The 25,246-nt window shown below is 31.7% G+C and overlaps 1 protein-coding gene across 3 annotated transcripts in view; it reads left to right on the forward strand.

Moving 5' to 3' along the window:
- LOC134693479 (centromere-associated protein E-like) overlaps positions 1-18,698 on the forward strand; it is a 54,791-nt gene extending 36,093 nt beyond the window's left edge. For 2 of the 3 annotated variants that reach the window (XM_063554311.1, XM_063554312.1), the window contains exons 21-33: positions 17-3,502; positions 4,037-4,189; positions 4,907-5,114; positions 5,743-5,868; positions 6,852-7,393; positions 9,052-9,156; positions 11,109-11,213; positions 11,944-12,075; positions 12,557-12,718; positions 13,972-14,130; positions 15,934-16,090; positions 16,802-16,983; positions 18,022-18,698. In XM_063554311.1, coding sequence (XP_063410381.1) covers positions 17-3,502; positions 4,037-4,189; positions 4,907-5,114; positions 5,743-5,868; positions 6,852-7,393; positions 9,052-9,156; positions 11,109-11,213; positions 11,944-12,075; positions 12,557-12,718; positions 13,972-14,130; positions 15,934-16,090; positions 16,802-16,983; positions 18,022-18,084 — 5,580 coding nt within the window. In that variant the 3' untranslated portion in view covers positions 18,085-18,698. The remainder of the gene's footprint in view (positions 1-16; positions 3,503-4,036; positions 4,190-4,906; positions 5,115-5,742; positions 5,869-6,851; positions 7,394-9,051; positions 9,157-11,108; positions 11,214-11,943; positions 12,076-12,556; positions 12,719-13,971; positions 14,131-15,933; positions 16,091-16,801; positions 16,984-18,021) is intronic. The other variant, XM_063554313.1, reaches the window with a different exon arrangement.
- Positions 18,699-25,246: the final 6,548 nt, after the last annotated feature.

Below are 25,246 nucleotides of genomic sequence, written 5' to 3' on the forward strand. Positions count from 1 at the left end.
AATGATAATTTTACAGATTCACCAGTTAAAAGCAGAACGTAAGCTGATGAGTCCTACGAAGAACTCGCCTTCAAAGAAATGTAAGGAAGTTCTATCTCCATCTCAATGTCTGAGAGAAACAGAATCTCCAAGAAAAACCAGAATAGACTCTCCTGTAAGGAGACTGAGAAGTAATGCCAATAATTGTGGAAGTGAAGAGAAAAACCACCACTTCAAGGAAAACCTTTCTCGACAAATCAAAGACTTGCAGGCTGAATTCATGAAGAATTCCTCCGTAACGGCTGAGTTAGAATCTGCATTGCATATAGCTAGACTTACATCAGAAGACCTAGAATCTCGTCTGGAAGCTGAACAAAAACATAAACAAGAAGCTGTTACTAAATTAGAGGAATTAACAACTAAGATGAGGGAGTTAGAAGATACAAAATCTCAGCTAGAAAAGGAAGTGGAAAAAAGAAAGGAATCAGATGAACAAGTGGAGAAATTAAAACTAGAACTAAAAGAACTTGATGACATTCACAATTCGTTCAAAGAATTGCAGGATAATTTTGGAGAACTTGAGAAAAAGATGGCAACCAAAGTTGAGGAAAATTTAACAGCTACAAATAAAGTAGAAACACTTGAGAGTGAAGTTGATAAATTTGAAAAGGAGAAAGTAACTGCAGACGGTCAAATAGAATCTCTTCAGAAAGATATTGAGCGACTTGAGAGAGAGAAGAATGAGGCAGATAGAAAAATACAGGATCTTCAAGACAATAATGACAGACTTGAGAGAGAGAAAGATGAATGTGTACAGAGTATTACCTTGTTACAACAGAGTGTTTCATGTTTGACTGTCTTAGAAGATAAAGTGAACAAGTTGGAACAGGATGTTCTCGATGCTTACGCTGTAAATAAAGACTTAGAGGAAACCAAAACAAAACTGGAATTGAATCTTGAACGTAGCAGACAGGAAATAAAGGAAAATTCAGAAAGAACAGCTTCAATTGAAAAGTATCTTCAACAGTTGAAAGAGGAACTTTCAGGAAAAGATATTGAGATTACAAATTTGACAGAAAAACTGGAAGAGACGGAAACAGTAAACTTAGGCCTCAGAGAAATGGTTAACCAAACAACCAATCAAATTCAAGAGAAGGAAACTGAAATCAAAGAAATTGTTGTTGAGAGTCTGCAATCATGTGACAGTCCGTCGTCTGATTCACTGACAAATATTCGTAAAAAGATGAGAGACTTGAAACAAGAGTGTGAAAAGATCAGAACAGAAAGTGAAAGTAAGTCACTAGAGATGGAACACCTGAAAAAAGAACTAGAAAAATCTAAAAGTTCTAACATGGAAAACGGGAATGAAATGAAGAAATTGGTGGAAAACTGTAAAGATTTAGAGTTCCAGTTGGAAGAGAAATCAATCGAAATTACAGACATGATAGAATGTAAGGTTGCCATTGAAACCAAGGTCAATGAATTAGAATGCAAGGTCAATGAAGTTGAATGTTTGTCAAAGGAGAAAACCACTCAGCTGATGGAATTGAATGATGAACTGAATAAGATAAAAGTTGCCAAAGAAATGTTGGAAGCTGACGTACGTGATTTGGAAGAGGAAAGAGAGGAGCTGCAAGCACACATTGAAACAAGGTCAAGTCTACAGAAAGATAACGAGACCTTAGAAAAAGATATTATAGAGGAACAAAGGACAATAGAAGATTTGTCTGAAGTTCTACAGAAAAAACAAAAGGAAAATGGGGAATATGTCCTAAAACTCGAGGATCAGATTACTGAGCTTAAAAATGGTGATTTAGGCAAAGAGGAGAGCCATAAGCAGACGGTCACCTTACTTGAACAGGAAATATCACAGCTTAAGAACGAGTTGGAAGAAAAGTGTAATAGAATTGAGGAATTAAATAGAGAAATTGATAATATATCAGAATCTGTTAGTGAAAAAAACAAAAAATTTGAGGAAATTCAAACACAACTGAAAGAAAATGTGAACTTGACTACACAACTTCACTCAGAGCAAAAAGTTTTAAATCAAAAGATGGAGAACGTGCAAGTAGGAAGTGACACAATTAGCAGGCAAATCAATGATATCAAAAAGGAAAAGGAAAGTCTGGAAAAAGAACATGAAGAATTAGGTGCAACGTGTTCTGAACTTGAAAATATGACTGTAGATTTGAAGGAAAGAAATGAAGCAAGTTTGGCAGAAAATAACTCACTAAGACAAGAAATTGAATGTGCAAATCAAGAAAAGCAAACTTTACAAACTGCTTTAAATAGACTTAAGATAAAGTGTAATGACCTCGAAAGTTGTAGTTCTCAGTCAGAGACCAGTGATAATGAACAGAGTTCTCGTAGTGGGGCCAAGTTACAAATTGCTGAACTCAAGTCTGCACTTCACATGCACAAGACGCTGCATGAAAATGCAAAGTCTGAAGTCTTAGAGAGTGAGGAAAGAATAGCAGAGCTTGAAAAGGAAATAGAAGATTTAAAGAGTAAACCTATCATTGTAAAAGATGATGTGGATGACAATGTTAAAGATGAGGATGAAGAAAATTTAAGACACAAAAAAGAACACGAAAGTTCCTTAAATAAATTAAAATCAGACTTGGAAATCAAAAATGTTGAAATAGAAAATTTGAAGAAACAAGTAGACTGTTTACAACAGGAAAATTTGGATAAAATTGAATCATGTGACAAACTGGAGTGTAAATTAGAATTAAAAAATGTTAAACTTCAGAAATTACTAGAAGACTTAGACAGTCTAAAACAGGACAAAAAATCATTGAAGGAGATGGATAGTTTGTCAAAAACATGTAAACAGCATGAGATTCTGATTAAGGAACAGGACCTGAAAATAAAAAGCTTTGAAAAATGTGTTAATGAAAAACAGGTATTAGTGGAAGAAGTAGAGCTAATACAATCTAAATGTGAAAAACTGGAAAAAGAAAAAAGTAAACTTAAAACTGAGATTGATGGGTGTAAGTTTCAAATGGAAGTGTCAGATCGAGAAATAAAAAATCTCAACCAGGCTATTTCTCAGCAACAAAAACTCATCTGTCAGCAGGCAGAAAAAGTTAAAGAATTAGTTCAATGTGATGGGTCGGTCACAATTTCACATGAATTAGACACTTTAAAATCTGACTTGAAAAGCAAGTCTGAGACATTAGAACTTCATAAAGATAAATTAACAAAAGTGGAAAATGACTTAGTCAGAATTAGTAATGAACTTAATAACAAAGAACAAATTATAGAGAACTTAAAGGAAAATCTTAATCAGTTCCGAGAAAATGAGTGCTTGAGTCCCACAAGTCAAAGTCACTGTGCTAGAAAGTTGCGGAAAGAAAAAATTGAAGTAGAAAATCAATTAATAGAAGCTAAGTTTAAGATTAAACAGTTAGAGAATGAAATACATAATGGAGTAATGTCATCACCCAGACGTATGGTACATACAGAGTCAATACAGAGGGCATCAGTAACTAGTCCTACAGTTCACAGAGAATTGAACAGGGTAGGTTGTTTTTTTCAATAGATATATGATAATGGTTGTTACAAAATACCACCTTTTGGCTCCAGAAAAGTTTTGTAATTACTAAACAAAAATTACTATAGAAAATATGTGGAGGTCATGGGTTCAAACCCAGACGGGTTCAAACGGAAGACTACAATTGGTATTTGTTCAGCAGACATTAATCATCATCATGGTAAAGTATAAATTATAGTGAACCTATTGAATAATGATTTTCAGTACTGGTATATCTGCTTCTTTTATTTGTCATAATGTTAAAATACTTTTATTTTCCTACATGAAAAAGAAAATGTGGTATGAACACTCTCCACAAGAGACTAAATGACACAGAAGCTAACAATTATATGTCACTGTACAGTCTTCAACCATGAATAAAGCCCAAACTGCATATATTTCATCTCTGTTATTTAAAGAAATGGAAAGTTTTAATTCTCTCTTTATTTTGACAATATACCTGTACATCTTCCTCAACAGTTTACTGTGAATTAGAAAAGAATGCTTTTCTTTGTTTTCTAGAGCCAGGAAAGGGAGCAAAACTTAAGGAGTCAATTACAACAAGCCAGCCAGACTGTAAAACAACAAAATGAAAAGATCAGTGAACTGGAAAAACAGATACTAGAAACCAGTACAAAACTTAGAGCCGCTGAAGATTCACTAAAACAAAGACAGGTAAGATGAATGTTATACCAATAATTGCCCCTGGCACAACATGTTGTGGAGGACATAGAAATACAGAGCATCTGTCTGGTATTGTTAGCCCTATCATGTGTACAATCTTGCCAGATTTTTATCCAACTTATATCAGAGGTTTATAACAGCAATGTCCTGGACTAGTTGAAAATCAGTACCAATAAGCTTTTTTTTTTTAAAAGATTTACACACATTTGAAATATTTATTTTATGGGAAATTGCATTGCAGGCGCTCTCGTGGGTACAATTGACATCTTTAGATTTTAATGCATTTCTGTCAAAAACTTTGGTTTTAGTGAACATTAGAGCTCCGTCATTTTATTAACATTGGTCAGCTGAGGGTTCACTAATGGAAAGACAGTAATATAGACTAGATACTAGTACCAAACATTTTCACTAGTTGTTTTTACCTGAAGCAGGTACCATTATCTGTATTGGTGGTAGGGTGTTCAATTAATGGAATTGTAAATTGTGGGTTCAATTCATTTTCAGTGTCCAAGAAAGGGGACACATTCTGCTGACCGTTACCTTAACATATTAAAGTCATACTTAGTTAACATGCGCTTGTTCAAATATATATGTAATGCTTGCCACTGGACATAAAACACCAATGAATCCATCTATCAAATGGCATAGTTACTATACATTAGGTTAAACAAAAAACAATAGGAATTTATTAAATAATTATTGTTTTAGTCTCTGTATGGAGTTCCACAAGACAGTTGTGTCCAGGAAGATATGAAGAGATTACGAGAGGAACATGCTAAAAGATGGGAGATCATTCAGAACTTGGAGAAAGATTTACAGAAGAAAGAAAGCAAGCTTCAAAGTAAAAGTCAAGTGGTTAAAGATTTGAAACAGACTATGGAAATGGAGAGAGATAAGTTTGAAGCTGCTCTTAGAGGTAATCACATTGGTATATGAAAAATTTATGTACATGCATATATGATTGGCAATCAGAAAAATATGGTTATACCTTATAATGGTGTTCATTTGAATTATAGTTTTTGATCAGAAATAGCTGTATAATAAAAGTAATATTTACTTTTTTCTATAATAACATACAACCCTGATTTAGAAATTGTTGGTGAATAATTTATTAAGTTCTTCTCATTTAGTGTTAGAATGAATAGCTATTTGTAATGCATCTCTAAATTTTGAAACAATGGAAATAACTTTAAGAGTAAGATTACATCTATGTAGGACTTCAAATGCTGTGAAATAGACTTTTGGTGCTATGGCGGCATAAAGGCAAACATCAGTCAATCAATCAAACTTTGAAATATGAGGTGTTCCTAATAGATAAATATTGCAGTCAATGGAGGAAAGAGGTAGAACTTTTTTGTCTAATGATTTAATAGAAAATGCTGAGTGCAATGTTTCTAGTTGGTCGAAACTATACAAAAGAAATTAAATCAATTTGTGCTGTATAAAAATATATCTTTTAATAATGGTTTAAATGCCTTTTAGAAAAAGAGAAATAGTTATTCCCAATGATAATTGATATAATGATGTATGATATTTGTCCCTAGATGCCAATGCTAATGAGGCTGTGATAGAAGAGTTAAAGAATGCCATAGCTTTACAGGAGGAAACGATGGAGGAACAAGACAGATACATACAACAGAAGGAAGAAACTATCAACAAATTACAACAGGGTAAACAATAAATAACTGGGGGCGTTAACTTAAGGTGGTACCTAACACTACAGGGAGATAACTCTGTAAAATCACCTAAACGTTTTATTGACGTTGTGTTGTTAAGGGAATATTAAGCTCCTCAATGATCAAAATTAGTTCTTGTCAAACTGCTATATAAACAGTAATTTTTCTGATAAAATGCTTGGTTCAAATTTTTTGAAAGTTTTATATTTTTGTCAAAGGGTCAAAGTAAGTACTTTGCCAAAATTTTATGAAAATTAAACGAGCGAAATTAATTTTAGTGAAAGTGTTGGGTACCATCTTAAAGGTCATCAAATTAGTCAAATTTTTTTTATGGCCCACCTACGATAGTACATTAAACAGTCAGACAAAAAAAATATATTTTAAAACCATTGGAGATGCTTTATCACTGTTTAATTCTTTAGCACTGGCAATATCTTTATGGACAATGAAGAGCAATGACAAGGATTAGTCACAACAAACATTTCAGCATGATACTATAGATTCATTTATTTCCGTCGGTACCAATTTTCATGCATTAAAGAAAACATAAAATTGAGAATGGAAATGGGGAATGTGTCAAAGAGACAACAACCCCACCAAATAAAAAAACAATGCATGTTCGTTGCATATCTAATTACATGGTTTTGCCAAATGCTGCATAAAGCCTATAGAAAATTTATTATTTGTTAAACAATGACTTTGGGGGTTCACCTGTATAACCAAATTCATGATAATTGGAATACCATGAATAATAATGAATCCACAGTTTTCTTATTGTTCAAAATATTTTCTTCTTCATATGTTGTTGCATAATTTAATTTGTATTAGAAGAGGTGAGAAACATTAACCCATAGCTCCCCTGAATATACTTCTCAAAAGATTTCTTCTGGAAAATATAAGCACATACCACAAGCAAGCAGCACGGAACAAGGTGTACAATTCATGAACAGCCCTATAAACAAACATGTCTTTTTCAGATGTTGAAAAGTATACAGATAAGTATCACCAGCTGTTGACCACCAGTGGGGACTCAGGAAAAGAAATGAGAGAAATGACGAGAGAGAATGTTAGACAGTCTGCAGAGGTCGATCAGTTCAAGAAAAATATGGAGGAAATGAATAGTAAACTGCAAAAACTGCAGGACGAAAAATTAGAATTATCGAACAAATTCAATGTAAAGTGTAAAGAACTGAGTGAACTTGAATCAATACTTAAAGAAAAGCGGGAGGAGTTTGATAAACTTCAATCTTCTACAAAGGGAGATAATGGAGAAGATCTTGATAAGATCGTTGAAGAACTGAAGCGTAACAATCAGAAATTAAAGGATGATAAATTATTATTGTCGGCAGTAATAAAGGAAAATAATGATGAACTTAAAGAAATGGAAAAGTTAGTATCAGAAAAACGAAAAGAGTGTGAAGAACTCAAGTCACAGAATAATACTGACAAGTTAGAAACTGTGGAGTCAAAAAGTAAAGAACAAGAACATGTCATTACAGAACTGAAAAATAAGATCAAGGTATGTTCTCTTGATGACAAGTGGAGCTTACATCAGATAATATGGGTGGATTAAAGTATAAAGGTTGTGAATACATTATGAAAAATCTGTGGGAAAAGATAATGGTATTTTGTCCAAAATCTGGCTTCACTCACTTATTACAAATTTTACAGCAGAAATATTCTACAAGTCTACTCAAAGAACACAAATCACTATTTCTTTTTTCAGAACTTAAAAGTCAAGAAAAACTTTTAGGGCAAGTATAGAGATGCATATGTTGTTTTTTGGCTTCATGAAATTTCCTTAGTCAAGACTATGAAATAGAAATCAAATAACAAACTGAATCTTTCTAAATTTGTACTGTATAACAATGAAAAAAAGGAAATATAGCATAAGGCAGATTTTACAGTATTGTGTTCTGTCTCCTACTTTCATGTTGCTAACGTGACAGAGACAAAAATTAGTAACGTTAGCGACATTTGGACAAGTCACATGAGCAACAACATCTTTAAAAGTTAAAATGTATGCACACAGTGATGTTTAATATATGCCTGGAGTAATAAAATTGTACAGTCTGGTTTAGAATTTCTAAATATACAGAATGTCATTTGTAGGTGTACTTTATATCAAATGAATACACAAGAAACCAATTCGTAATAGTAACATTAGCAACATCTACTATCATGACATTACGCTTTGTTGCGAACGTCTTTTTGATGGACGGAATACATTTAAGGTTCTCTTGTAACAATATTACATACAACTGACCTTCTTTGCTTCCCCATCATGTGAAGGAACTGACTCCGAATCTATTTCTGCAAAGGGCGATATCGTAACTCCTATACAGGAGAGTTACAGATCTAAATATGATGTTGCTCACGTGACACTGATTAGGACGGAAACCTCGAGCAGTAACGTTCGCAAAAAATAAAACAGCCAATGATATTGATTCCTCCAGTCCTTTGACCCCCTTACGTCATCCAAATTTAATATGATTGCTATTTTCAATTATTTATAAAACCCGGGATAAAAATAACTACAATGGCCTGTCTGAGAACCAACAAGAAAATTGCGATCGTGACATACCACAATGGACGGAAAAGATGTGACGTTAGCAACAATATTATTAAATTACCTTTTTTAGCCTTTACCAAAAAAAATCTGCCTTTAAGTTATGATTAAAACACAAAAGAAGACTTTTTATTAAAATATAAGTCCATGTTATTAGGCTCAACTTATAAATAATACTTCAAAATTCCACTCCAAATAAGCTGGATGTCAGTAAAGTAGGTCATGATGTCTATTCCATGTCCAATATTTTGAAATTGAAAACCCTCTAATTCTAACAAAAAACACAAACACAGAGTAATTTTTATTTTTATTTACTCAGAAAGACACATTTTATTCAATAACATAATGCATTACTCCATTACACAGTCTGTTTCACAGTTTCAGCAATTGCTTTTTTGATGGATACAAAAAAACAATAATTCCTTCTTATTGTAAAATCTGCCATAATTGCAATCAATCCTGCTTTAAAAAGTTCTGGGGGAATTGAATAGATGCAAAAACACCAAAAAGCAGTTCTTTTATATCAAATTTTGAAAGGAATCATAAATTGATTTTGATAAAAGGTATACCTGTGTCAAATGACTTATGATTGACCAACTATATTGCAGGATAAAGACCACAGTTTGAGGGATTCACACAAAGAAGTAAGAAGTATTAATGATGAACTGTCTAAAGTTAGACATGATCTAGATGTCTTGAAATCTGAATTAAGGGTAAGTTTTTCCTCAGAAAGAATAAAGTCGTCTTTAATTGCAATTGTGCTTTACTCTATATCTGTACTTTTGTAACAGTAAATTTGGTCCGGTAGGAAAATTTGTCCGCCGGACATTTTCCCCTAGGTAATCAAGTCCATGGCCAGAATTTTACTAGGAATAAAAGTCCTAGGACAAATTCTCCTAGGAAAATAAGTCCATAGCCAGTAAAATAAGTCTGGCATTTATTTTCCTAGGTAAAATTGTCCTATTACATGTTTTTCTAGTACTAAGTGAGCTTCGGTTCTATATAAAACTATAATAGAATCATGACTGGTGATTTAAACATTGATTATCTTAAAAACAAAAATCTCTACTAGAAACAATTTTATGATGAAAACTATTGAATAAACAACCCCATCTTAGTTAAGAAATGAAAGTTTTGATAATTATTTCCAATTAACATAAAGAAAGTGGACAAAATTTCCTAGGAAAATTAGTCTTAGGAAATATTTCATTTTAAATCTAAATACATAACTCTTTAGAAATATCAAAACAACACTTAAAAATATGGACGTTTCTACCTAGGACGTTTCTACCTAGGAATAATAAGAACATGGACATGATTTCCTAGAAATATTAGTCTGGGTTTTTTTTTTTTCTTCATAATATCAATACACAATTTTAAAACAATATTAAAACAACACAAGCCATGTTAATTAACCTTTAAACATAATTGATATGGGTGTCTTTATCTAGGAATAATAATGACATTAACATGATTTCCTAGGAAAATTAGTCCGGTGACATAAATTTAAAAAATATTAATACATAACTCTAAAACAATATTAATATCCTTTATGTAAAAAAACCTTTGAAATTAAATGATATGGATGTTTTTATCTAGAAATAATTATAGCATGTACATGATTTCCTAGGAAAATTTTTCTGGGTACATATTTTTTTCATATATTATTACATAACTCTTTAACAAAATCAAAATACATGAAAAGGTACTGGAAAAAGTTAAGTTGGTTAAAAATAACCTTTAATTCAAATTATAAAAAACATAGATGTTTTTTGACCTATTTATATTAATACCACGGACATGATTTCCTAGGAAAGTTAGTCTGGTTACTTACATTTTATCAAAAATATAAGAACACAACTCTTAAAATAATGTTCAATTATGTAAAGGAATTATATGTTTCAGATTTATAAAAAAAAAAGGACATGGACATTTTTACCTAGGATTATTAATGACATGGACTTAAATTCCTAGGTAAATTAGTCTGGGGACAAAAATTACTAACATCAGACTATATTTACTAGTAAAATTTGTAACCATGGACATTTTATACTAGGAATATGGGTCCACCCGGACATCTTTTACAAGGACAAATTTATCGCTTACACTTTAACATAACAGCAAAACAAATTTATTTTAAATTTATGCATTGGATAATATTTGGTATGCACTTTTATTAGCATCAGTGAAACTCGTTTTTCTGAAGAATGTTAAACCCTCCCAAACCCCTACAGTTATGGTCTATTGACTTTGCATTTTTGTTCAACCCTGCAAGGAAGACATAGTAATTCTACAGATCAGCAGTATCTATAATATACATGATATAATGTTTAGTCTTCCATTTCAGTCTTTTTAGACATCAATAAATTCATCAAATCTTCAGAAATAGATTTTTTGCAGTTTACATTTAGTTACAGTCCACAATTTGAGATGTCCATACATCATTCATCAAACTTATGTAACTTTCATCATTATCAAAGGACAGAGCAATTTTCAGTATTTTACTGATACATTTAGATGGCCTAAGTTTTAGCAGTTAACAATATTAGCATGAAGATTAGGGTCAAATTTCCAAACATCTAATTTTGTTAAACCTTCAAGAAATATTATGAGAATTGACACAGGATTCCACAACTTTTTTTTAATTTATTATTTTTTATTTCAGGAAAAAACTGATGCTATTACAGAATTTGGTAAACAGGTTCAACATAAAAATCAGGAGATTATCAGACTGCAGAGATCATTAGAAGATAAATCTACAGAACTAAATGTAAGGTTAAATTACAGTTCTACTACTTGTTGTATTTTTTCTATGTTGCCATTTTGTTTACATTTGTCTGTGACATAATTTTTGTTGAAGACTCGTGTACAAATCAAGAAACCTAAAAGGTTATTTGTTGGTGAATAATCGGTTTATCCAATATCTTTAGGGTTATTAGTCCTTTGTCACATGATAATGTATTTGCCAATAGATTGTATATAATAAATGTAAGGTATAAAATACCTCTTGGTAAAATACAAAAAATAAATTATAACTCAGATCTCATTAATCATGTTAATTACTAGTTTGACAAATGAATTCTTTAGGATGGAATATAAAGCTTCTTTTAATGGCTTAGTTTTAAACGAAAAAATCCAAAGATTAACTTTAAGATATAGAGTGAAAACAAATATAGTTCATGCAGTAAGTTTTTTAATAGGTTTTCCTGAGGATTCAATAAAAATTACAATATTGGTCCCCAGTCTGCTGGAAATCAAACATTGATATTTTAATGAAGATGTGGTTTATAATTGGTTGAATCGACAAATGCAAACAGAATTAGAAAACTTTAGGTTTGACTAACTTCAGTCAGATTAATATGCTTACAACATATTGTAAAATGAAGGAAATCACAACGTTGATACAAACTGACAAGTAAATCATCATGCATATGATATGTCTCAAATAATATTGCTCTTATTTTTGGTAGGTGTAATTTATATATTCTATTTACTTGTAGAATTGGAAACTAGAACGTGATAAGTTGGTTGATGGTCTGGAAGGAATAATGAAAAAACAACAGAAAGAAATAAACGATCTGAAAAAACAAAAATCCGAGTTAGAAGATAAACAGACGTCAAGACACAGACATGTAGGTCCTAAGTTGTATATGATGATGTATTAATAGGAAATAAACAGCATTGCTGTATTATAATATTAGGATTAGATGGGGTAGAATTATTTAGAATTACTGACTGACTTTTCTTGAACAGAAAAAATTGTCAAACTGCCACAGACTGAAAGTCTACCAAATGGTAGTAGTATGTACTGGTTTAAAGAAGTGTTCTCAGCAGGTTTCGATTTCCATTATAAATGACTGGCTTTAACAATTATATGATATTATTCATGGTTATGATGTGACATATGACAGCAACTAAACATGGTTGGTTCCGCCTCAAATATGATAATAATTTAAATTCGATGTTGTAGTTTCAGAGATTTCTGCTTTTAATAATCAGTCAGATTTTTTGGTCATGATATTTGTGGAAAGAGATGATTATGTAAAACTTTATTTCATATGGCAAAATTAAAAACTGTCTGTGTAGGGTAATAATTGACTTGATAATTTTCAGAGGTCCACTACACAGCATGAAAAATTAATCATTGTACCTGATTCTACAGAGGACATTGTTATCAAAGAAGAAATACCAGATGTTTTCCAGTCTCCACCCAGGAGAGCTCCAAGTAGGCGGGGTCGCAAAAGAAAATCACCAACCTTAGAAACCCCAGATATGGTAAGTGTCTTAAATGTATATCTTTCCATTAAAGAATGAGTATAAAATTATTTGTCTCATATCAACTGTGTTTAAACCTGAATGCTGTAAAAAAACATCTTATTGTTAAGAGTTTATATGACAATAAATATATTTGAATTAAATTGAATTGAATTGTAAATGTAATAATTTTCAACATTTTTATGCATGTAATGTATTTACAAGAAGATGAAGGATACAAATGTATACATCAAATAGACAGAAACCCAAAGATACAAATTACCGAAGACAACTAGGGGCAACATACAGTCTATTTGTAGCGAGAAATTCTCTCACCCAGAGGCGTTCTTTAGCTGGCCCCTAAACATATATATACTAGTTCAGTGATAATGAACACCATACTAATTTCCAAATTGTACACAAGAAACTAGAATTAAATTAATACAAGACTAACAAAGGCCAGAGGATCCTGACTTGGGACAGGTGCAAAAATGTGGCGGGGTTAAACATGTTTATGATATCTCAACCCTCCTCTATACCTTTAGCCAATGCAAAAAAGTAAACGCATAACAATAAGCACATTTAAAATTAAAGAACCTTAGTGAGAAAGCTCACATACCCCACGTCCCCACATTGTTATTGGAGAAATTAAAAAATTGTATAAGAAAAATTAATTTCCTGCCAATATGCACATCTAAATAGTATGTCATTATCTACAAAATTTCATGAAATTCTATTGTGTGGTTTCAGAGGAGTTGAGATGACAAACTGTTGCAGAAGTACATTGAAGCAAATAAGTTCAAAGGGGCGTAACTCCTAGAAAAAAAATTGAATCGCAATTTCCAGTCGATATGCACAACTACATAGTATGTCCTTTTTATCTGAAAAGGTTTCATGAAATTCTGTTGTGTGGTTTGAGAGCAGTTACGATGACAAACTGTGCAGTAGTACATTGAAGCAAATAAGTTCAAAGGGGCGTAACTCCTGGAAAAAAAATTGAATCACAATTTCCCGTCGATATGCACAACAACATAGTATGTCCTTATTATCTGAAAAGGTTTGGTGAAATTCTGTTGTGTGGTTTGAGAGGAGTTGTGATGACAAGAAACAGGACTGACGGACGGATGGGTCAAAAACATTATACCCTCCGCAACTCGTTGCTTGGGGTATAATTAAAAATGTCCATCATTTGATAATTTCTTGCCCAACATTTTCCATACTTATGCCTATTACCATTTGATATACTTCTTAAATCTTGTCCATATTGTTTTCAGCTGTCGTCTGCTAAGAAAGAAGTAACAGATGACAATATGACATTTGTATCGGAGGACGGAGACATCTCACATCATATAGAAATAGACGCTACCCCAGCCATTGCTGCTAAAACCCTCAGGAAAAGTAGAAAGAAGAGGTCCTCTGTTGATTTGTTAAGGGTAAGTAGTTTGTGAAGAGAAGATTTATTATGTTAAGGTTGGGTTTTAGCAAACAATACTAGTCTTATAGAATGTAGAAAAAGAGTATATTAGATGTCTCATTGGCAGAGTAATAAACCAATCAGATTGTAAGATTCATGCTTCATTAGAAATTAAAAAAAATTACATATCCCAGAGAAAGTGAAATATAAGGAAATTCATCTGATAAAAGTACCTTCAACCAATAGCAATGCAGGAAACATGTATAAGATGTTACTATAATGAATATTTTATATCTGACCTAATACACACATTCAAAGTAGAAAGAATCAGTATGAAAATTCTGTTTTATGATAAAAATTGAAATTGTGAAGTCCTGGCCTCATGGTCATAAAACTTTCAAGCATGATTTTTGTACTCAGACTTGAAAATTAACCAATCAAATTGCTGGATTTCATGTTTCCAGCATGATTTTTGTGCTCCGAGCGCTGAGCAAAGTTTTGTGCCTTCAAGGCCAGGTTTCCCTTCAAGGCTCAAAAGATAATCATTTAGGCCAAGTAAAAAATATTTGAAACTGATAAAACTAAGTTTAATGATTCTATTGCAAAGGAATTCAATATTCTGATATCAGAATGCAACTTGGAGGTTTTTCTGTTTAAAAAATTACATGCAAAAACTGAGTCTAATTCTCAGATTTTATCAAACTTGTTTTTTTCAATCATTGGTAGGCTGTTAGATTGCTTCACAAAAAGGTGAATTAATATATTAGATTGTTAACTTGTTTAATTTATCTTCTTTTTGTTTTGAACTATTAAAATTTATCTAATTTTGTTTGATTGTGTTATGTTTGTTTTGCCAATTTTCATTTAAAATTTCTTTGATTTGTTTTAATAGGCCTTCATAGGCTTCTCAAAAGTAAGTGACTTTTTGTTGTGTGACAACACAAGAATGTAGAACTGCAAAGGGAATAGTGGGTCATTACATAAAAGTATGGAGAGGTTAGAAGGCAATTTTATCTTTCAAATTATATTAAATCTAATGCCTTCTAATTCTTCATTCTATTGTAAAACTATCACAAGAATATTCTGTGTTAGTCTGGAAATATAATGGGGGTGGAAAATAGTATAATCAGAAAGCATTAAAAAAAGGTTTGCACGATTTTAGCTTAATGAAATGGATTTGTCTTTCCTTTTGTTTTCCACAATTTTAGAGCACAATAAAGAAGCTATTTAGTGTAATTTCACTTGTTAAAGGTTTATAATCAAATTGACATTCATAATGTGTACATATAATATAAATACAAAAAAATAGCAGTTTTGAACTTAACATGACATTTCACTTAAAACTTCAAAGTTATCTCCCTTTGATTATTTTACTTTATTTACATTTTAATTGAACTTATATAATCAGTATTTAAAATACAGCTAATGGTAACATATCAGGATTCGATTTAAAAAAAAAATTACGACTAAGATTGGTCTTAAATCATGAACAAATCAGTATACTTACGATAAATCTTAGTCATAAGTTTTTGTATGAAATCAACCCCAGGATATTTTACCTTATATATGATTTCATCAATTTTATATTTTTCTGTATTGAAATATAAACACAATGACTTACCCTTATTATATCAGTACTTTTAATCAAAGAGCCATTTAGATATTGGATTCATACCTTTTGAAATTAAAGATGTCTTATTATTACCACAACTTTACTGGAGTAACTCTGGTAACTGTGTCACAAAAAATTATATATATATATATTTATCATTTTGAAATTGATATTGAGTAGTGGCTGAAATTGTTGAATTTTATCCTTCAGGAAGAAAAATGTGATAAAGAAAATAAGAAGTCAACAAGAGGAAGAAAACAGAGAGCTTCTAAAACGTCCAGTGATACACCAGAGAGCAATGGAAAAGGACTAAGTAGGATTGGTTCTATTATGTCTGCCATTAAAGAATCTCCAATAACTAGAACTGGTAAATACTATCAGTGAAGGGAGATGAAGGGTACACATCGGTCAGACAACATACTAGCATTGGAGACTGTTTTGAAAATAAGAAAAACCTAAACAGTTCAGATCAATTCCAACAAAAATTATCCAATTGAACTAGTAATACAGTGTTCTTATCCATGTTATCTGCACATGATACAAATAATCCAACAAATTATGATAGCATTCAAGTACTTATTGGAGAGGACTAGCATTCACATTGTGTTATGATAGGCCATAGTTTAAAAAAAGTCCTTTATCTTTAGCAAAAATCTGAAAAATGACATGGTTGGTAGAGTATTATCAACTGAAAATTGTACTAATAATACTATTAAGTTTTAAAAGGTATAACACTAGGCTATAGGTGGTCTTTGGACCATGATTCTTGTGAAAAAATAAAAGGGCTAATCAAAATGATATTACAGATATGAGGTTCTAACACGTACAAAAACTTTCAAAAAATGCCTATTTGAAAGAGTTTTAAAATCACAATATACTACTGATGAACAATAAACAAATAGATGAACGAAAACAATGATTATGTTCCTTTTTCTTGGTTAGGTGGAGTACAAAAGACTGAAATATATATCCAGAAAACAAATAATTGATTTTTTATACCTAAAAAACTGCAGATGATATTTTGTCATTATATATACATTACCAAATTTCTTCACATACAAATAATGTTTGATTACAGCTAAGAAGTTATTGGAAGACATAACAGAGACTTCAGCGCCAAACAAAGATAGTGATATAGAAGTAGAGGATCATGGGACACAGATGTCGCCTGCCATGGCTAACAAAAGATCCAGGAGAAAACATACCTTGTATAAAGAGGCTCTACAGATATCGGAACCTCTGGATTGTGGAAGTTTTGTGGTAAGATATTTTATTCCCCTTTAAATGTGTCCTGTACCAAGTCAGGAAGATGGCCATTGTTATATTATTGTTCGTTTCTGTGTGTGTTGCATTTGAACGTTGAGTCGTTTGTGTTTTCTCTTATTTTTGAGATATTGAGAAAAGACGTGGCACGGTACTTGTCTATCCCAAATTCATGTATTTGGCTTTCATGTATATGTTATTCTCGTGGTGTTTTGTCTGATGCTTGGTCCGTTTCTGTGTGTGTTGCGTTTCGGTGTTGTGTCGTTGTTTTCTTATATTTAATGCGTTTCCCTCGGTTTTGGTTTGTTACCCCGATTTTGTTTTTTGTCCATGGATTTATGAGTTTTGAACAGCGGTAAACTACTGTTGCCTTTATTTAAGTTGTCTAGTCAAAAATGTGGTGTTCATTGCTATTTCCTATCCATAATAATTTTCTGGATGAAGGCATGTTATGATGATTTTGACAGTAAATTTTCTTGGTTTTTTTGCTATTTTTTTTTATTCAATTTAACAGCTCTCAGCTGATGATAGATCAATCATAAAAAACAAATAAACAAGTAATCTATATATTTTAATGTAAACAAAAGATATTACAACAACTTATAAACTATACACCGAAAATGAATTTAAACTGTGGTTAACTTTAAAACTCCTGCTTTAAGATCATCAGATATGTCAGATTTAACTTTAAAGAAAGAGAAAGCAGTTTCCTGAGACAATCAGACATATATAATTGGTACTATTTTAATACACAATAAATAATTAACCTGTTGTAAAGTTTCAAATAAACATAACCATCTAATACATCTTCAATAACATGTCGTAAAAACATCATTAACAGTATTGTTATAAAACAAATGAAATTAGTTGCATCTGTCTTACAGCAATGTTTATGAATATAAACTTTATTTTACCATTTTAACTGTGTATTTAGAGAGCATTGTTTACGAATATAACCTTTATTTTAACTATTTTTTGAATTAAAGTGCATTGTTAATGAATACAACCTTTTACCTATTTTTCCTGTATTTTTAGGGTCAATCTCCAGATGATGTCCATACAACTGTACAGAGGAAGTTACGTGGCAGAAAGAAGTGAAGTTTGTCTTGATCATGTGATAACAATCATGTCATTGATTTAATGGACCAAATATGCCTTCAGTTTATAGTGGTGGTACAGGTGATATCATCAGACATACATGTGCTTTCATTTTATAGGTCATAAATGTACTTTAGAGAATGTTTCACCCTGGTTTATTTGTATGTAATTGAATTATACAGTTAATACATGTACTTGAAACATAGGGTTTAGACATATACTTTTACTTTTGGTTCACACATGCATTTTCAATATGGGTTCGTACATGTACTTTCACATTAGGTTATTTACATGTAATTTCAATTTGGGTTATGTACATGTACTTTCATAGTATGTTAAGACATTTACTTTCACTAACTCATGCATGCATTCCCGTTTTACACTAGTTATTTTTGGGCCCTTTATTGCTTGTTGTTTGGTGTGAGCCAAGGCTCTGTGTTGAAGACAATACCTTGACCAATAATGGTTTACTTTATAAATTATTATTTGGATGGAGAGTTGTCTCATTGGCACTCATACCACATTTTCCTGTATCTATGTACTTTGAGTTATAACATGTAGTTTCAATTTGGTTCAAACATGTACATAGTTTCACTTCGTAACTCTTTTTTTGGTCGCATCTAAAATAAGAATTAAGTTTGTTTGACACTCTAGATACTGATGTCTCAGTCAAGTTTACAAGTTACAAACCCCACAAAAGATATAAAATTGTTTTATATCATGAACATTCATACAACTGATTGTATTTGTTTAATAGAGAGGAGGGTTCAATGAAAACTTAGATTTCATTACAACTTTATGTTCTTTTATAGGAAAGGATTTATTTTAAAAATTGTATACAGAGCATTCTTTACAAGAAGAGAATGTCTTGGGAGTTTACATTTATATCAGCAGAGAGTTGATCTGGATTTATTGTATTTTTGTATTGATATCTTAGAAGAGCATTTTTTGGTGCTATGCATATGGTGTTTATCATTTATATTTTTGGTTATATGATGAAGCCCATTATAGTGGCTTTGGTTTGTTGTTTGGAATGTCAAATTGAGATGCTTGAATGAACACAAGCCGAAAAAAATAGTGGGTTTGTCCATTCTATAGTTTTTTTAGATTTTTGTTTTCCAAATATAATTGTCATGAGGGCAATTTTATTGACTTGGCATTATGTTTTGAAAATTATGCCTTTGTCTAAATGTTTTGTTAAATCACACACTTATGTGAAGCATTTTAATCAACATTAGAAATTTTCAGATATAAACCAGTGTTCTCCCCAGGATTTTTGGATAGCACCAGGGTAACGTGTGACGAAATGAATTTTACAATATTTTGTGTCGCGTTGCGTCACTTATTTTTTTCTTATTAGTTTTTGTCATTACCTTTTTGCCTTTATTTTGTTAACTGTGGTACTGTGTTATATAGACTTTGAGTTAGAACATTATTGATAAAAAAGTAAATCAATAAAACAGTTTGTTTACTTTAATATCTTTGAAAAAGAAAAGAAAGCACAATTAGTCTCTGAACTAAAGTCACTTCTTTTATTTTGATCAAGCCATTTTGTCCCAATACTTGTAGTTACACTACACATTCCCCATGTTAGATTTGACCATAACAATGAACTTTGAACTAGATTAATTTATGATACAGAACGTTCAGCAAATTTTAAACTATTTTCCATTCTTTTTAACTTATATTGATTTAATTTCTCTTGCATATTATTTATTTATTTTTATTTAAATGTATAAGTAATATCATATTACACATTACTGTTACATTCAGGCATTAAGCTTGTCCGCTATAATTATCTGAAAAACCTACCAACTTAATATTAAATGTCTTTGTATCAATAAAGGTATGATTCTCTAAAATAATTTGCAAAACATTTTTGTTGGTATGTTTTGAGAAAGTTGTTATCCTTAATGTAACATTCTAATATAATATTGCATTCAATTTATACTTTATTTTAATTTTCAATGAGAAATTATATGTGAGGATCATTTATTTGTAATAAGAAAAATCAGGGGAAGTAACTCCACAATTTATTTCTAACAGGCAAATTATTTTGACTAAAGACTGGCGTAATTGAGTTCATTAACACATGTCTGCTTGTCCCCTATTACAAGTCTGATATTAAAATTATGATCTCTTAATTAATTAAAACACAAGAGAATCATGTACATCGATTAAATCCAATCATCAACAAGGTTAACCTCAACAGGTAAATCGATCACGTGGTGTAAACAATCTACTTGTCTATACTGGATTAAACTGGTTAGAACTGGTCAATTTTCATGTAAAATTTTAACCCTCACTGAAAGTTCAAGTCATCTGAAACTTTACCGATTTTAATACGATTTTTTACCGAAAACTTTAGCACCACGGAGAAAAATTATACATCGCGGCAAGAACGATACCACCGCGGTAGAAAATTATACATCGCGGGCCCGTGGTCCTTTAAGGGCCTGGGGAGAACACTGTAAACTTCTGGTCACTTACAATTTAATTTTATACCAGAAGTGTGCTGAAAATGAGTTTACTGTGTGATTATGAAGTCCATTATTATTACGTGTATGGCTACCACAGTTTTTAACACTCAGGGGCAGCTAATTGTTAATTGTTTTTCTGATACCTGAAGTGATGTTTATATTATAACTCCATAAAATTTAATACACTGCCCTATGATGCAGTTCTTTGCATGTGTCATTTACATATTGAGGATTCTGTAATTTGATAAATAGGAAATTAATGGATACAGGGTGAATTTATAGGAACATTTATCTTATGATAATTTCTATGAGTATGAAAGTTTTTAATTTTAGATAAACTTCAATTTTTGTTTTATTTTATTTATCTTTTCCATATGACCATAGATGGCCTTTTTTATGTGAATTTAAGAAGTTTATATTATAAACTCCTCACGTTGTGGCTATACTCCTACAGTTCTAACACTTCCCCTATAAATTTTCCCTTCTTTATACATTTTGTACTGTGACTATCCTCTACTCCTCAATCTATTCTAATTCATATGAAGAATTAACAGTATTAATGTATGTAAATAGACCATGAATATGTATGTAAAATATAGCCAATAATAAACAATCTGGCAGGTTGTCATACCATACATTTTGTTTTGTTCTATGCTGCATTGTGCAATCCAACATGTCCACTAAAATCAATTAGATATCCTTACCTGTTGTGTTGTTACCAGCTATTATAAGGGCACCTGCTTAATCATAGGAAGACCTTGAGTAATCAGCTTAACTGTCTGTGTACTGCTGTCCATCACAATTTGTTTAATTTTGAAACCCCATGTTGTTGGGTATAAACATTTGACATGGTTATCCAACATCACTGTTAATTTTGTCTTGTACAAGAAATATGTACAGTGAAATTTATAAACAAAAATAAGTTCATCATAATCACTCCTGTGGATATCATGTACAAAGATTGCTTATGTTTATGTTTTTAAGTTTTAATGAAACCCCTTGGAATTGGGTATTGATTGACACTTGTCATGATTATTCACCACTGAAAGATCAATCTGGTTCCCAGCATATATGTACTACTTAGTAATTATAAAAAAGAAGATGTGATATGATTACTACTAGGACAACTCTGCACAAGAAACAAATGACACAGAAATTAACAACTAAAAACCATTGTATGGCCTTCAGCATTGAGCAAGGCACATGCCTCATAGTCGGCTATAACAGATACTGAAATGACAAAATTAAAACAATGCAAACCAGAAAACTAACAGCCTCATTTGTGTACAAAATAGTGAGAAAAAAATATGACGCACAGCAACAAACAACAACCACTGAATTAAAGGCTCCTGACTTTGTGAAGTAACATCCAGAATGTGGCGGAGTGAACTATTTTATTTGTGCAAACCCTCCCCTAACATGGGATAGTGATACAACAACATTACACAAGAATAAAATATGCCAGATAATAAACGAAAAACAAATATAGAAAACAGGAAAAAATCTCTCAATAAAAATATATCAGCTTTTTTAACATCAAATCCATTTTGAGTATAGTTATGGTGGTTCATCATCCATTGGAATAAGCTATGTTGAAACCCAATAACACTTCACTTATTTGAAAGAGTTCTAAGTATGAATCTGAATCTGTTTGTTTACTAGAGCAGGGCCATGGCGACTCCCCTCACAGTTTACCTCAGGATTGCATAACATTAGATGCTTAGTCAGTAGAACAAATAAGTGTTCATCTCTTAGTTTTTTGTCTACTAGGTCATGCCTAGGCGTATGGATATAACTGAAATAAAGGGACTGAAAGTACTGTAAATGTGTAAACTAAATGAGTTATATACATATATACCATCAGTTATGAAATTGATTGATTGTTGAAGGATCTGATTTGCTCACAGAAAAAAAACCTGATCGGAGATGATAAATATCTTAAATACTTGATTGATTATTTTCTTGATGTCTGTTGGCAATTGAAGTAAAAAAAAGGACTGTCAAAATCAAGCAAAGTTTAGAGGAATAGCAGTGACTAAAATTCAAGAGTAAACTCAATTCAAGAATAGATAATAATGATTAAACAAATAAAAAAACCCAGCTAGAACGAAGATTTACTGAAGCAATACCCATGCTATTTGCAGATTTCATGGCATCAGAAGTTATAATACAATCTTGTGAAGATATCTAAGAAGTCCTACTAGTAACATTGGATGAATAAAAGGCGTTTGAAAATTTGGAAAATGAAATTTCATTCAGCAAGGTCTACCAATATGGCAATGACTGTTACCTGTCAATTCTACTCCGTAATATGTATAGAACAATAAGCATTATACTTGTTATAAAAATTTATGCCATGCATGATGCAAATAACATGGGTATTGCTTCTGTAAATCTTCGTTGTAGCTATTTTTTTAATAACTCATTAAAATTTCAAATCCTGGAACGTCAAATTGCAATGAAATATGAAAAAGCAACATTTATATTTATAAAACGATTACAGAACGTTCTGACCAAGTACAGGGTGATTATCTTATGAAACATCCAAAGGAAAAGGAAAAATGGAAAATGATAGTTAGATATCATGGAAATAAATACCGACATGAAATATGCATTGAAGATCTGTCAAATCAAAAGACAATGCCATAGTTTCAAATACAGGAAAACAGATCATTTATGCCGCATAATATCTGACAGTGAACGTACAGGAAACAATCCAACACATGTGAAAATAGGAAAAATAAAGAGCAGACTATTAACACAAACGTATTAGCTACAGACAGTTAGGTCTAGACACAAGAGTATATCTCCTATATGTACATTGTGAAATACATCAAACGAAGACATAGAACACTTCACTCTCATGCAGTAGGCCTAAGCATACACATGAAAGGCACCTCCATAAAATATAAATATACCTGCACAACTTAGATAATGGTTTCTATCAGAACTGTAACATGCTTGTACACATTGTGATGGACTGTACATCACACAACCATCAACCGTGGATTCCATATGAACCATCAACAATACATATAGCTAGAAAACCTCATACTATATTTCGGCTACGACATTCATATGGATTACCAGTTCAAAGAGACAGATGGCAGGATAGGGGCGAGGGTGTTGCATATATAGAGGCATTTTATCTTTACAAAAACAACGACAATCCTCTTAGCTACTTATCTTTGATCTACCTATTGCCTATACGGCAATTTTACAATATAGTGCTTTAACATTTTTCTTTTCCTATGTATTTGCCGCATAGGGCTTTAGTCACCTTTTGTGCCTTTTCACCACTTCGTTTGTGACGTCATTTATATGATTTTTTGCGTTGAGGCCTGGACTAAGTCGGGTGTGTCTATTTCTCTGTGTTGGTCTTTGTATTATGTATTCGGGTTTTGTTTTCTGTAATTAGTTAATACTTCAGTTTCATTATGTATATCTTTTATATTCATTTGATAAAATTTACTGTTTGCAATATCATAAATTGTTCTAAATAATAAGGATGTTTTATCCCAAGCATAAAAACATAGCCGTATTTGACACAACCTTTTTCAACTTTTGATTTTCAGTGCTGTACAACTTTGTACTTTTCTTCACTTTCGATCTTTTATATATGAGCGTCACTGGTGAGTCTTGTGTGGACGAGTCGCGTTTTTGGCGTATTGAATTTTAAACCTGATGCTTTGTCTAAAACGTTCTCCTATTTATTTGTATTGAAGTCCTGTAATATGATGTTGTCATTTCAATGGTATATTTAACATTACCGTTAAAGTGCGAGGTTTGGCATGCCACAAAACCAGGTTCAACCCACCATTTTTATCTTGAAAAATGTCCTGTACCAAGTCCGGAAAATGGCCATTGTTATATTATAGTTCGTTTCTGTGTGTGTAACATTTTAGCGTTGTGTTTCCGTTGTGTCGTTTGTTTTCTCTTATAATAAAGTGTGAATTCACATTACTTTAAGACGTGTCACTGTAATTTTCTATCCCAAATTCATGTATTTGGTTTAGATGCTTTATTTGTTATTATCATCGGATTTTGTCTAATGCTTAGTCCGTTTCGATCTGTGAGTGTTACATTTTAATGTTGTGTCGTTAATTGTTGTCCTCTTATATTTAATGCGTTTCCCTCAGTTTTGGTTTGTTACCCCAATTTAGTTTTTTTGTCCATAGATTTACTAGTTTTGAACAGCGGTATACTACTGTTGCCTTTATTTAGTGTGCTAATTTTTTTATTTTTTTTATATACAATGTATACATATTTTGCAAATGAACGCATACGTAAAACATTAACAGTATGTTCACAATAGAAGATATTAATAGATATAGGAAGATGTGGTGTGAGTGCCAATGAGACAACTCTCCATCCAAATAACAATTTAAAAATTAAACCATTATAGGTTAAAGTACGGCCTTCAACACGGAGCCTTGGCTCACACCGAACAACAAGCTATAAAGGGCCCCAAAATTACTAGTGTAAAACCATTCAAACGGGAAAACCAACGGTCTAATCTATATAAACAAAACGAGAAACGAGAAACACGTATATATTACATAAACAAACGACAACTACTGTACATCAGATTCCTGACTTAGGACAGGTGCAAACATTTGCAGCGGGATTAAACGTTTTAATGGGCCCAAACCTTCTCCCTTTTTCTGAAACAATAGCATAAC

This window comes from Mytilus trossulus, chromosome 12 (assembly GCF_036588685.1).
Source record: "Mytilus trossulus isolate FHL-02 chromosome 12, PNRI_Mtr1.1.1.hap1, whole genome shotgun sequence".
NCBI classification, from domain to species: domain Eukaryota; kingdom Metazoa; phylum Mollusca; class Bivalvia; order Mytilida; family Mytilidae; genus Mytilus; species Mytilus trossulus.